Source organism: Neoarius graeffei, chromosome 3 (genome assembly GCF_027579695.1).
Source record: "Neoarius graeffei isolate fNeoGra1 chromosome 3, fNeoGra1.pri, whole genome shotgun sequence".
Classification (NCBI taxonomy): domain Eukaryota; kingdom Metazoa; phylum Chordata; class Actinopteri; order Siluriformes; family Ariidae; genus Neoarius; species Neoarius graeffei.
In genome coordinates, this window is record NC_083571.1 from 110,214,052 (window position 1) to 110,226,772 (window position 12,721).

General features: G+C 41.9%; 1 protein-coding gene across 1 annotated transcript in view; it reads left to right on the forward strand.

The window, feature by feature from the left end:
• The window catches only part of ints7 (integrator complex subunit 7), a 123,834-nt gene that overhangs the window by 86,803 nt on the left and 24,310 nt on the right, over positions 1–12,721 (forward strand). Inside the window, exons 16-18 of the mRNA XM_060917893.1 lie at positions 5,183–5,251; positions 11,002–11,134; positions 12,497–12,595. Of these exons, the coding sequence (XP_060773876.1) occupies positions 5,183–5,251; positions 11,002–11,134; positions 12,497–12,595 (301 nt within the window). The remainder of the gene's footprint in view (positions 1–5,182; positions 5,252–11,001; positions 11,135–12,496; positions 12,596–12,721) is intronic.

Sequence of the window (12,721 nt, forward strand, 5' to 3'; positions counted from 1 at the left end):
CATCTGAATTGTTTTGTTCACAATTCATTGTGGTAATGTACAGAACCAAAATTAGAAAAAATGTCTCTGTCCAAATATTTATGGACCTAACTGTACATCTGCCTTCCTCACGTACGTGACGTGGAGATTATTCCATACGACTTCGAACCAACATGGAGTAGAGAAAAGTCGGAAAGACGACAGGATAAGGACTAGTCCGTCGCACTGGTATTTATGTCATTACTGTCGCAGAATTAAAACGTGCCAGATCAGGCAGCTGGTGGGTTTTCAAAATAATAAATGCATGCGTGTATTTTTGTGATAAATCCATATTATACTGAGCGCATTTCCCACACAATCCTCACTAAGGGCAGTGGTCTCAAATGGAACCTCCAAAATTTTGGGGGTCATCCAGTCAAGGTCAAGGTTTTTGTGGCTACTGCGTCATATAGGGGCGGTAGCCACTACGTCATCGTGCTGTAAGACTGTAACCCTTCCTGTGTCCGAAATCGCTCCCTACTCACTAGATAGTACGGACGCCATTTTGTAGTGCTGTCCGAAACCTCAGTGAGGATTATTTACACCCTATATAGTGCTCTCAAAGTATCCCAGAATGCATCACGAAAAGTAGTGTACAACCGATGTGTCACTAACCAAAGCAATATATCCCATCATGCATTGCGGTCGTGCTGAAAGAAATCAAATTAAAAGCCTCAAATTCGATTTAATAAAAGGCAGCGGCAAAGAAGAAAGAAAGGATTCAGCCTTGATTTAAAAGATCTGAAAGCTGCAGGTACTTTGTGTTGATTAATGTGGGAATTGCGCTCAGTATAATCTGGATTTATCACAAAAATACTGTACATGCATGTTTATTATTTTGAAAACCCACCAGCCGACTGATCTGGCACGTTTTAATTGTGCGACAGTAATGACGTAAATGCCAGCACGACGGACTAGTGTCCGAAAGCGGCGGGTTTCTTTTTGTTTTTTTTCCCTTCGTTTTACCAATGAGTTCACTATATAGTCCTCTATTGCCCCTTTTCCACCAAAGCAGTTCCAGGGCTGGTTCGGGGCCAGTGCTTAGTTTGGAACCGGGTTTTCTGTTTCCACTGACAAAGAACTGGCTCTGGGGCCAGAAAACCCGGTTCCAGGCTAGCACCAACTCTCTGCTGGACCAGAGGAAAGAACCGCTTACGTCAGCGGGGGGGCGGAGTTGTTAAGACCAACAACAATAACAAGACCGCGAAAGATCGCCATTTTTAAGCGACGAGAAGCAGCAGCTGTACAAACGCGAAGTCGTCCATTATTATTATTGTTGTTGCTGCTGCTTCTTCCGTGTTGTTTTTGCTTCGATATTCGCGCCAAGGTTTATGCAAACGTAGCGACGTAACTGACGTATACAGCGACGTAATGACGTGTCTTTCCTCAGCACCGTGAGCTATGGAAAAGCAAACTATAGACCCCTTTCACTGACGTCACCCGAAACCGGAAGTAAACAGACCCTGCGCCATTTTGGAAGACCAACAAAGTCGTGATTAGGGGGAAATAACGGCAGCGGTATGTGAACCCACGAGAATAAAGTGGAGTGGCAAACGACTTAAACAAACAAATCTGAGCTGTTTTATTTATGATTTATTGGCCCAACAGTAGACTTGAAAGAAACCTGTGTGAGACTTGGCAAAAAACTGTGGATATAATGGATAAGTCTGTGCATGATCTGCGGACACTTTGAGGTAAGCAAACGCAAGAAATTCAGATTTAAAACATGCTAAATTGGCCCCAAGTTGATAACCGGATGAGGAGCAAGCCTCCCAGACTTCTACAATTTAATAATAATAATAATTTAGGATGGTTTGGGGCTTGCTTGCTGCTGCCAGGTTGGTTGTTGAGTAGCCTGACTTTTTTTTTTTTTTGTTCTTGCGTGTGGTATCATTGTTGACACGAGGTTGTTTTTTGAACATGCCGATGCGGACACGATTTCCCCTAATGAGTTATGACTTCAGACGCGATGCGTGTGTGGAGTCCGCGTGATATGTGCGTAAGATAGGCTTCTCATGTGTTTGGAGATCCGCGCTCCGAGACAAGCGCAAGCACACACACCCCCAAGGGAAAAAAAGGGGCCCCCCGAAAATATCGGCATAGTTCGAACACTGAGTGTAGGCACTGGGTGTAAACAACAAATAGTTTACAATGTCTGGGGAGCAAACAGATGGCAGAATTGGTGTCCGGTCCTCCTTATGTTTCCATTCTCCCTTGCCGCGAGTCTTATCATATGGGTCAAACCCATCAATCACAGCCAGTTTCTCCACATACCGTGCCCTTTCTGCAGCTGGTAATGTACTCACATAACCTGAATTATCAGCCATCGTGTCACTTTACTCTCGCTCGTACTTTGTTTTATATTGTGAGTGCATGTACTTGGTCTTCCAATATGGCGCTTAACAAAATCTCGCGGCGCGGTGACGTCATGTGAAAGGGGTCTATATTGTAATTCCCTATATAGTGAGTAGTGAACGAGTGAGCAATTTCGGACGCAGGGTAAGAGTGTAACAATCGTGCAGAACGGTGTGTTCTGATTGGCTGAGAGCAGCAGAGAATCCGAATCAGAACCATGTTTATTGGCCAAGTATGTTCATACACAAGGTCAAAATCAAGGTCAAGGTCACCAAAAAATTATCAAAATCGTTTTTTCACGATCTCTTCCTTCATACTGATCGTAAGTGCTACCGGGCGAGGTTTGTTTGACCTGGCAACATTTGTTCAATATGTTCTGGATTTATGTATGGATATCGGAACGTCACATTGATTGAGAGAGAGAGGTTTTCATCTTTCTCTACCTAAAGAGGTGTGTGTGTGTGTGTGTGTGTGTCTCCCCTTAGGTAGAGACGGATCAAAACCTGTCTCTCTCTTACTAACAGTGAAATGAGTGAGCACGGGGAGCACATTTACTTAATTATTTAGTTTATTATTTGCTCATTCTTTCATGTGAAAGTTTATTCATTTAATTAAACAACATGCTTGGAATAAAAAAAAAATTGCCCAAAAATGTAAAATAGTTTCAATTTTTAATTACCACATTATATATGTAATGCTTAATGACGCTACAATATATGAACATATTTTAAACACTTTTGTATTTTGTTGTTTTTTTGGTAAAAAACGAACGCCTTGTGACCTCATCGACTGCATTTCACAACTATTAACGCCTACAGTGGTGCTTGAAAGTTTGTGAACCCTTAAGAATTTTCTATATTTCTGCATAAATATGACCAAAAACATCATCACATTTTCACACAAGTCCTAAAAGTAGATAAAGAGAACCCAGTTAAACAAATGAGACAAAAATATTATACTTGGTCATTTATTTATTGAGGAAAATGATCCAATATTACGTATCTGTGAGTGGCAAAAGTATGTGAACCTTTGCTTTCAGTATCTGGTGTGACCCCCTTGTGCAGCAATAACTGCAACTAAACGTTTGCGGTAACTGTTGATCAGTCCTGCACACCGGCTTGGAGGAATTTTAGCCCGTTCCTCCGTACAGAACAGCTTCAACTCTGGGATGTTGGTGGGTTTCCTCACATGAACTGCTCGCTTCAGGTCCTTCCACAACATTTCTATTGGATTAAGGTCAGGACTTTGACTTGGCCATTCCAAAACATTAACTTTATTCTTCTTTAACCATTCTTTGGTAGAACGACTTGTGTGCTTAGGGTCATTGTCTTGCTGCATGACCCGCCTTCTCTTGAGATTCAGTTCATGGACAGATGTCCTGACATTTTCCTTTAGAATTCGCTGGTATAATTCAGAATTCGTTGTTCCATCAATGATGGCAAGCCGTCCTGGCCCAGATGCAGCAAAACAGGTCCAAACCATGATACTACCACCACCATGTTTCACAGATGGGATAAGGTTCTTATGCTGGAATGCAGTGTTTTCCTTTCTCCAAACATAACGCTTCTCATTTAAACCAAAAAGTTCTATTTTGGTCTCATCTGTCCACAAAACATTTTTCCAATAGCCTTCTGGCTTGTCCACGTGATCTTTAGCAAACTGCAGACGAACAGCAGTGTTCTTTTTGGAGAGCAGTGGCTTTCTCCTTGCAACCCTGCCATGCACACCATTGTTGTTCAGTGTTCTCCTGATGGTGGATTCATGAACATTAACATTAGCCAATGTGAGCGAGGCCTTCAGTTGCTTAGAAGTTACCCTGGGGTCCTTTGTGACCTCGCCGACTATTACACGCCTTGCTCTTGGAGTGATCTTTGTTGGTCGACCACTCCTGGGGAGGGTAACGATGGTCTTGAATTTCCTCCATTTGTACATAATCTGTGTGACTGTGGATTGGTGAAGTCCAAACTCTTTAGAGATGGTTTTGTAACCTTTTCCAGCCTGATGAGCATCAACAACGCTTTTTCCGAGGTCCTCAGAAATCTCCTTTGTTCGTGCCATGATACACTTCCACAAACATGTGTTGTGAAGATCAGACTTTGATAGATCCCTGTTCTTTAAATAAAACAGGGTGCCCACTCACACCTGATTGTCATCCCATTGATTGAAAACACCTGACTCGAATTTCACCTTCAAATTAACTGCTCATTCTAGAGGTTCACATACTTTTGCCACTCACAGATATGTAATATTGGATCATTTTCCTCAATAAATAAATGACCAGGTATAATATTTTTGTCTCGTTTGTTTAACTGGGTTCTCTTTATCTACTTTTAGGACTTGTGTGAAAATCTGATGATGTTTTAGGTCATATTTATGCAGAAATATACAGGAGAAAATTCTAAAGGGTTCACAAACTTTCAAGCACCACTGTATTTCAAGGACGTGCACTGCAAAGATACTCTTCTTCTGACGAGCGAATTCGGGAAAACCACATACGGAGACGACGTTCCTTGCTTCTGAGCATCTTTCAACTCGCTCTTTAGCTCTAAAGTGCAACGTTTTCAGGAAACCGACCCCTGATTTGGTTGGCAGATGTGTGTGTTGTTTTTGTAATATTGGGATAAAGTGTCTGCTGGTGTGTCAGCCTTCAGTTATAACCGTTGTAAGAGAACGCAACACGAACAAAGCCTCTGCAGTTTTTCACTGCGGATTGTGATGGCATTCAAAGCAAAGCTGAGCAACTTCTGACACTATTTGGCACCATTTAATCCAAAACAGAATGCACCATTTCCCTCAACTCGTTTGTTAGGCAACAGCAGAGCTGCCTGCTCATCTCTTATGTGATTGAGGCTTTAATACTCGACCCTCACACTGCCAGGTAAGAGTGGACACGTGTGTGTGTGTGTGTGTGTGTGTGTGTGTGTGTGTGTGTGTGTGTGTGTGTGTGCAAAACTTCTGTAAACTTTTGCTTAAACAGGCCGGAATCTTTATTGCCATGTGACAGGGGGTAGGAGAATTTTTGTTGCTTTGTCCTTCCTGACCAATATGAACTTTTAAAATAAATAAATAAAAATTAAATATCCAAATCTAAAAATACACAGCAACTTAGTTGTAATAGTTGAAGTTAAACAGGGCTTTTTCTGAAACCTGTCAAGCTATAAACACAGGCCACTTATAAATACAGCATAATATGACTTTAAAGTGCTGATGACACGTTTTTGACATCTTTGGCGATGTTTTATAACATAAAAAGTAATTCCCGATGATCCATATGTTAATTCACGAAGGCGCCTATTTTACAAGTTATGATAAAAAACGCGGCTATTTGGGCAAATTTGACGGCGCTGCAGCAACCAGGAGACGGAAAAGGAGGAGGAGCTATATGACATCAGCGAAAGAACCTTCCTCCTAACTTACCAGTTTGTTGTTGATGCGACAGGTGTTCAGTTTGTCATTATTAGTATTATTATTATACATTATTTTATATATATATATATATATATATATATATATTAGTTATTATGCCTTCGCGTTGTGTTGCCGGCTTTTGCTCCAAAACCTACAAGGATGGGGTAAGTTTATTCCAGTTTCCCAGAGATCCCGAGCTGCATGCGAAGTGGGTGAAGCAAGTCAGGCGCACTCGTGACAAGTGGGAGCCCTCACCAACATCCGTCCTGTGCTCTGAACACTTCGATTTGGATTGTTTTGACACCCTTCCCAGCTTAAAAGAATCTCTTGGGTGTTCAGTTCAGCACAAACGTGTGTTACTACCATCAGCAGTGCCTACACAGTGTTGCCAGATTGGGAGGTTTCCCGCCCAGTTGAGCGGTTTCAAGTGCATTTTGGTGGGTTTTGAACATATTTTGGGCTGGAAAACGTCAGCAGTATCTGTTGCCACATACTGCTGAAGTTTTCCAGCCCAAAATATGTTCGAAACCCACCAAAATGCACTTGAAACTGCTCAACTGGGCGGGAAAAATCCCAATCTGGCAACACTGCCAGTATTCCGGAGGGGGTCTACTAGTAGCTATGCCGGATCCAAAGACAGTCCTCCTGTCAGAACATGTGTTGTGAAACGACATCAGATAAAGGTACGTAGAGCTATAGATTCTACATGATAATCATAAATGTAATCATAAAGTCGGCGTGATATCAGTCATGTATTTGCTTGTGAAAGCTTGCGGCTTTCATGTAACTGCCGCCTAGCAACGAGAGGCAAAGGGTAAAGAGGGTAGGCTATCATAGATTCTATTCGGAAGAGATCAACACAATTCTAGACTCCCAGAAGAGGAAGAGCTAGCACTAGAGAGTTCACCGGCGTTTTCATGCGCCATTTCCATTGAGTAGAACCAGAGTAGAACAGCCAGTGAACCGCAGCGTGTTCTTCCGCTGACGTCACAGCATGGCTGCGAGCCACGGACCCAGTTTTCTTGCGCTGTGCAATTAAAAGTTGGATATTTGCGTAACAACAGCTTCTTTTCACATAATTATAACAGAAATCTAACATGTTTGCCATGTTGTCTAGTTTATTTAAGAAATTGCATAGAGTCATGTTCGTGTCATCAGCCCTTTAAAACAGGTATATAATATAATCGAATACATCACTGATGCTTTACTGGCATTAATTCAGCTGACGCCATTAAATCCTCGGATTTAAATTTGTACCTGTATTCGATTTTATATCCGGTATCCTCTCCCCCCACGTGACTAGTTGGAGACACAACAATTGCGATCAAATATGCGAATTAGCGACAATTTTCACTTGGAATCAAACTGAATTGATATTCGCATATTTTACCGCAGTTGTTGTCTCCCCAACTACTCGCAGGCTGTCGCAGCCCGGCTTTCCCTCGGCAGGCAGGGAAGTAGAGGAAGCCTCACGGAAACTGACTTGAGAAGGGTTGCGACGCATTTTGAGAGAAATTTTGTCGCACAAATTTTTTTGAACATGTTCAAAATTTCAGCGACGAACAAGCGACTCATGCGAGGAAATTGAGAAGCCCCACGAATGTTTCAAGACACTTTTGAAACACACTCGCGAATGACGTTCGCAATTTGCCGCAAGCTGTCGCAGCCCAGTGAGATACTGGCTTAACGAGTGCACAGAACCTCTTGTCTATAATGGGCTGAGCCATATCTGCTTGCACAATTCCAGTTCTCTTTATGCGCTTGTGATTTGAGTTCTGCGTGAGTGGTGAAGCATACTGGGAATACTCGGACAGAAGGAAGCTAATCAGGCGTGCTTTCTAGACTATTCCACCTGTTCATTTGGAGTTTGAACAGGGTTTTGTGACCTTTCTGACTTCATCCTTGATATTTAACATCACGGTCACATTTAGGGGTCCAAAAAAGCTTTTTATTCCTTCGTACTTTATTCCCTGGGAGTATGGTGGACTGTACACTCACCGGCAACTTTATTAGGAACACCCATCCATCCACCAGGGGCGCAGATAGGATTTTTGAACTGGGGGGGGTCTGAGCTATCAGCAAATTATTCAATTTTGTATATAATGTGTGCGCGTGTGTGTGTGTATGTACTGAAGCTTCAATGTACATTAGAATTGTGAGTTTTCTAACTGAATGAACATTGGTAGACAAAGGCCTACCTGGTCAACACTAGCCATACATGATGAAATTGTTATTTGTCTGGTATGTTAATCACGCTCCAGAAGTTCATGTCTTCTGCATGTTTTATTTAAACATTTGCTGATCTCAGCAGGATGAAGAATCTCATCACCGAAACTTTAACTGTAACTTCTAACAAAAAGGGAAATGTCTAAAAATTAATAACAAAATCAAATTGAAATGATTCACACTCTCATGTAAATGATTAGAAACATAAAATGTGTATGAAAACAGAAGTATAAACACTTGAACAACAGATTCACACAAATAAAAATAAAAAGTAGGGGGTGTCGTGGCTCACGTGGATAAGGCGCCATACCATGGATCCGGGGACCAGGGTTCGATTCCAGCCCGAGGTCATTTCCCGATCCCTCCCCGTCTCTCTCTCCCGCTCATTTCCTGTCTCTACACTGTCCTGTCTGATAATAAAGGTGAAAAAAGCCCCAAAAATATCTTTAAAATAAAAATAAAAAGTATTTTTTCCAATCAACAAAATTGATCGAAAAAAAATTCCCTCTGCAGCCAAACAGATTTACCGTCTAGAAGCAGACTCAATAGGTCCCAAAAACATCTCTCCGCCGCTTCCCAGTTTAAAAACTGAGACATCATGGAACATGGAATTCGAAAAAAATGGGCAGTTAATGAAATGAAACGAAAACCCCAACGTAGATGCTGGATTTCAATGCTTTTCCAACTTCAAACTTCCAACTTGCGAGTACAACTGAACGCACCATTAGTCGTAGCAGAAACACCGTTGCTATCAAACGGATGAGCTGTGCAGTGTTATTAACCGAGAATTACGTGGAAAATCGAACACCTTGCTTTCCCAACTCTGCAAGGATCTGCTCCAGCCTTTCCCCTTCTTGAATCGGCGTAATGTGGATTGATCACAGACAAGGCTGCTGCTGCTGCTGCTGCCATTTCAACTTTGTGCTGCAGTGTAAATTAGCCTAACTAACGGAACATTAATCCTCACTTTTTCTACCTATGTTTGGTGCCTTACGTAGGGACGGTGGGTGGGTGGGGGACAGATAGGGGTCACTATAAATCTGGGGGGGGCACAGGCCCCCCCCCCCGTCCCCAGTGCCATCTGCGCCCTTCCCATCCACCTGCTGTTTGATGCAGTTGTGTAATCAGCCGATCCCTTGACAGCAGCACGATGCATCAAATCATGCAGATACAAATCAAGAGCTTCAGTTAATGTTCACAGTGTTCAAACATCAGAACGGGAAAACTTGCGATCTCAGAGTGTGACTTTCTTTCACTGCGGCATGGGTGTTGGTTCGAGCCAGACGGACTGGTTTGAGCGTTTCAGAAACTGCTCCTGATCTCCTGGAGTTTTCACACACAACAGTCTCTGGAGTTCACACAGAATGGTGCGAAACACAAAAAAACATCGAGGGAGGGACAGTTCCGTGGGTAGAAACAAACACCTTGTTGTTAAGACAGATCAGAGGAAAATGGACAGATTGGTTCGAGCTGCCAGGAAGGATATAGTAACTCATATAATCACTCTTTACAACCGTGGTGAGCAGAAAAGCATCTCGGCATGCAACAGCAGAACAGAAGACCACAATGGGTTCCTCTCCAGCAGCCAAGAACAGGGACCTTAGAATCAAGAACAAGGTTGTGTATATAATAATTGTTCATAATTATACATCCAGGACACTTTTTCAATGGAATAAAAACGTGTTCTATTCCCTTCTAGCGGGTTTGTTCATTTGGTTTGATAGCATGCAATATTGTTAGCATATCGCTTATCCGACGTGTATAGGGAGGGAAAGTAATCTCATCGCCCCCTACTGGATGCGTTCCAACCTCTATGGCAAAATGAATGGGAATATCTTTTCAAAAAATTACATTTCGGGTTACACTTCAAAGTTAAGACAACGGCTTCCATACCGTATGTTGTGCATGTCGGGCAGCTCTATCGACCCTGGTGATCATACTTTATTTTTTCCACCGATTTGAATTGTTTTGAATGTTTTTTAATAAGCTGATCAAAGACTACACGGACCCGACGTCGCGTACCGTATGTGACGTCACCGCAAGTCTAGCGCCTTTCCAAATCTGTAGCCGGTAGCGGCCGGCGAGTAGCCTACATCAACGTGCCGATTTGTATAGCGTGGTTGGCGGAGCATTTCTGTACCAATAAGAAATGCATCCCTCGTGGGGATAACTAAGCGTGGGATAGCTAAGCCTACTGCTGATGTAATATGAGCGACTCTGACTAGACGGTTTGGTTGTCCGTTTCTGACAGGTTAGGTGCAATTTCGATCTTTTAAAAGAGAGCGAAATTTCACCTGATACTTTCACAGTTAGTCGATAATCCCAACATGTACAACGTGTTTTTTGGGGGTGTACAAGTTCCACGTCATAACTTGGTGGGATTTTTTTTAAAAATCGGGTCTATGGGATTTTCAATAGTATGGCTTTCGGCTTCAGAACGCTACCACTAGGATCGCTGTGTTTCACTTTCCCGCCCTATTACGTCACTCTACCCAATGGAGAATGAGCATTGAATATAGTTTACAGTATTGCATGGTTGTCAAGACATCATGACCTCACACGTCGGCGATGTAAAACTTCTGTGCTAGCGGACGACTGACAATTTGTAAACAAACAAGGCTGCCAGGTTTGCTTCGTTAAATGCGGAAGATTTTGCGAGAATTTTGAAAGAGAAAGACGCGTTGAACATGTGAAAGGAATGTTTATGTATAATAATAATAATGGCTTTTTTTTTGTTGTATATCAGATATCCTCCATTCAGCTACTTGTCTTCGACTTGTTCAGTATCATGCTAGCTGAATGGAATATATCTGATATACCAGCCATTATTATTATTATTATTATTATTATTTAAATATTGTTAACATTTCTTCCTTTTATTATCTGCAGCTTGGTAAAACTTGCAATGTAAATACTGTGAGTGGTGGGTTTTATTTATTTATTTGATTTATTTTAAATCCTCCCCAAATTATTTCACGGGTTTATTTGTCTCAGTTTGCAGGATTTTGGCCCGCTGAGTTCCGTTCAGGCAGAGAGCAAGTATGAGCGCAGGATGCAGTCTGTGTTCAGCCTTGTTCTGGAGGAAGTGGAGTCACTGAGCAGGAAGCACCCTCCTGTTTCTTACCTGGTAAAGAACAAAAGCAACTGCTGCAGCAGCCTACGCCATAAACCTAGATATTATTATTATTATTATTATTATTATTATTATACAGCAAGTGCTTGAATAGGAGAACTTTAGTCATTTTTAAAATTGCTTTATTTCTTAATTAACGTGTTATTCAATGACGTTTTTGGTTTTAGTAACCTTATATCGTGACTCGTATTGGAAACTAATTGCAATTAAATATTATACGTATCGGCCTATTCAGTTTTTACCCATGTTGAATTTAGTTCGTTTGGTCCACGGCAGGCGTCGCTTATCCGCACGATCTTCACGAGACTTAGAAACGTGAAGTGTCAGCCAGGTGTCAGTGCCGCCATTTTGAAAACTGTTTTCCAAACGAAGTATTGCACAAAAACGAGTTTAAATGACAATTACTGCCTACTTTTTCCAACTTTCCTGATTGCTATCAAATCAAACAAAACTTCCGGCTTGATTACGTCAGCATTCCAAAGAGGCTGCGCGCGTTTTTTGACAACCCCTGTGTCCGAAATCGCTCCCTACTCACTAGATAGTGCGGACGCCGTTTTGTAGTGCTGTCCGAAACCTTAGTGAGGATTATTTACACCCTATATCGTGCACTCAAAGTATCCCAGAATTTATCATGAAAAGTAGTGTACAACCAATGGTCACTAACCAAAGCAATATATCCCATCATGCATTGCGGTCGCGCTGAAAGAAATGGAAAAAAAAGTCTCAAATTTGATTTAATAAAAGGCAGCGGCGAAGAAGAAAGAAAGGATTCAGCCTTGATTTAAAAGAACTGAAAGCTGCAGGTACTTTGTGTTGATTAATGTGGGAAATACGCTCAGTATAATCTGGATTTATCACAAAAATACTGTACATGCGTGCGTTTATTATTTTGAAAACCCACCAGCCGACTGATCTGGCACGTTTTAATTGTGTGACAGCAATGACGTAAATACCAGCGCGACGGACTAGTGTCCGAAAGCGCTTTTTTACATTTTACCAATGAGCTCACTAGATAGTCCTCTATATAGTAATTCCCTTTGTAGGGAAGGAGTGAGCGATTTCGGACACAGGGTTCGATTTCCGCTGTACGTTTTACTTCCGTCCTACGATGTCTCGCACAGGTCTCAACGAATCTCGTTTACGGCCGTTGCTTTGACATATGGACTGATATATTACAGAGCATATTTTAAACACTCATAACTCGCTATAGCAGCGACAAAATAGCGATCAAAAATGCATTCCGATATTTAATAAAATGAGAGATGTAGAATTTTGCTAATAAAAAAGTTGCCTTCAGTTCCGCTTTAACATGTCCACTGTTTTTGAGAAACTTTTTGTCCTTCTGTTTCTCTTCAGCACACTGGCTGCCTGTGTGACGCCGTCATCGCTCTGCTCAAAGTCCCACTGTCCTTCCAGAGGTATTTCTTCCAAAAACTGCAGTCCACCAGTATCAAAGTGAGTCACTGCCCTGTTTACACATGATAAACGAATGTTTTGTCAGTATGATCACAGTGATCCAGGTGGCTAGTTTCATATTGTTTACTGTCCGGTTGTTAAGCCACGACGTAAAGACTGTATTTC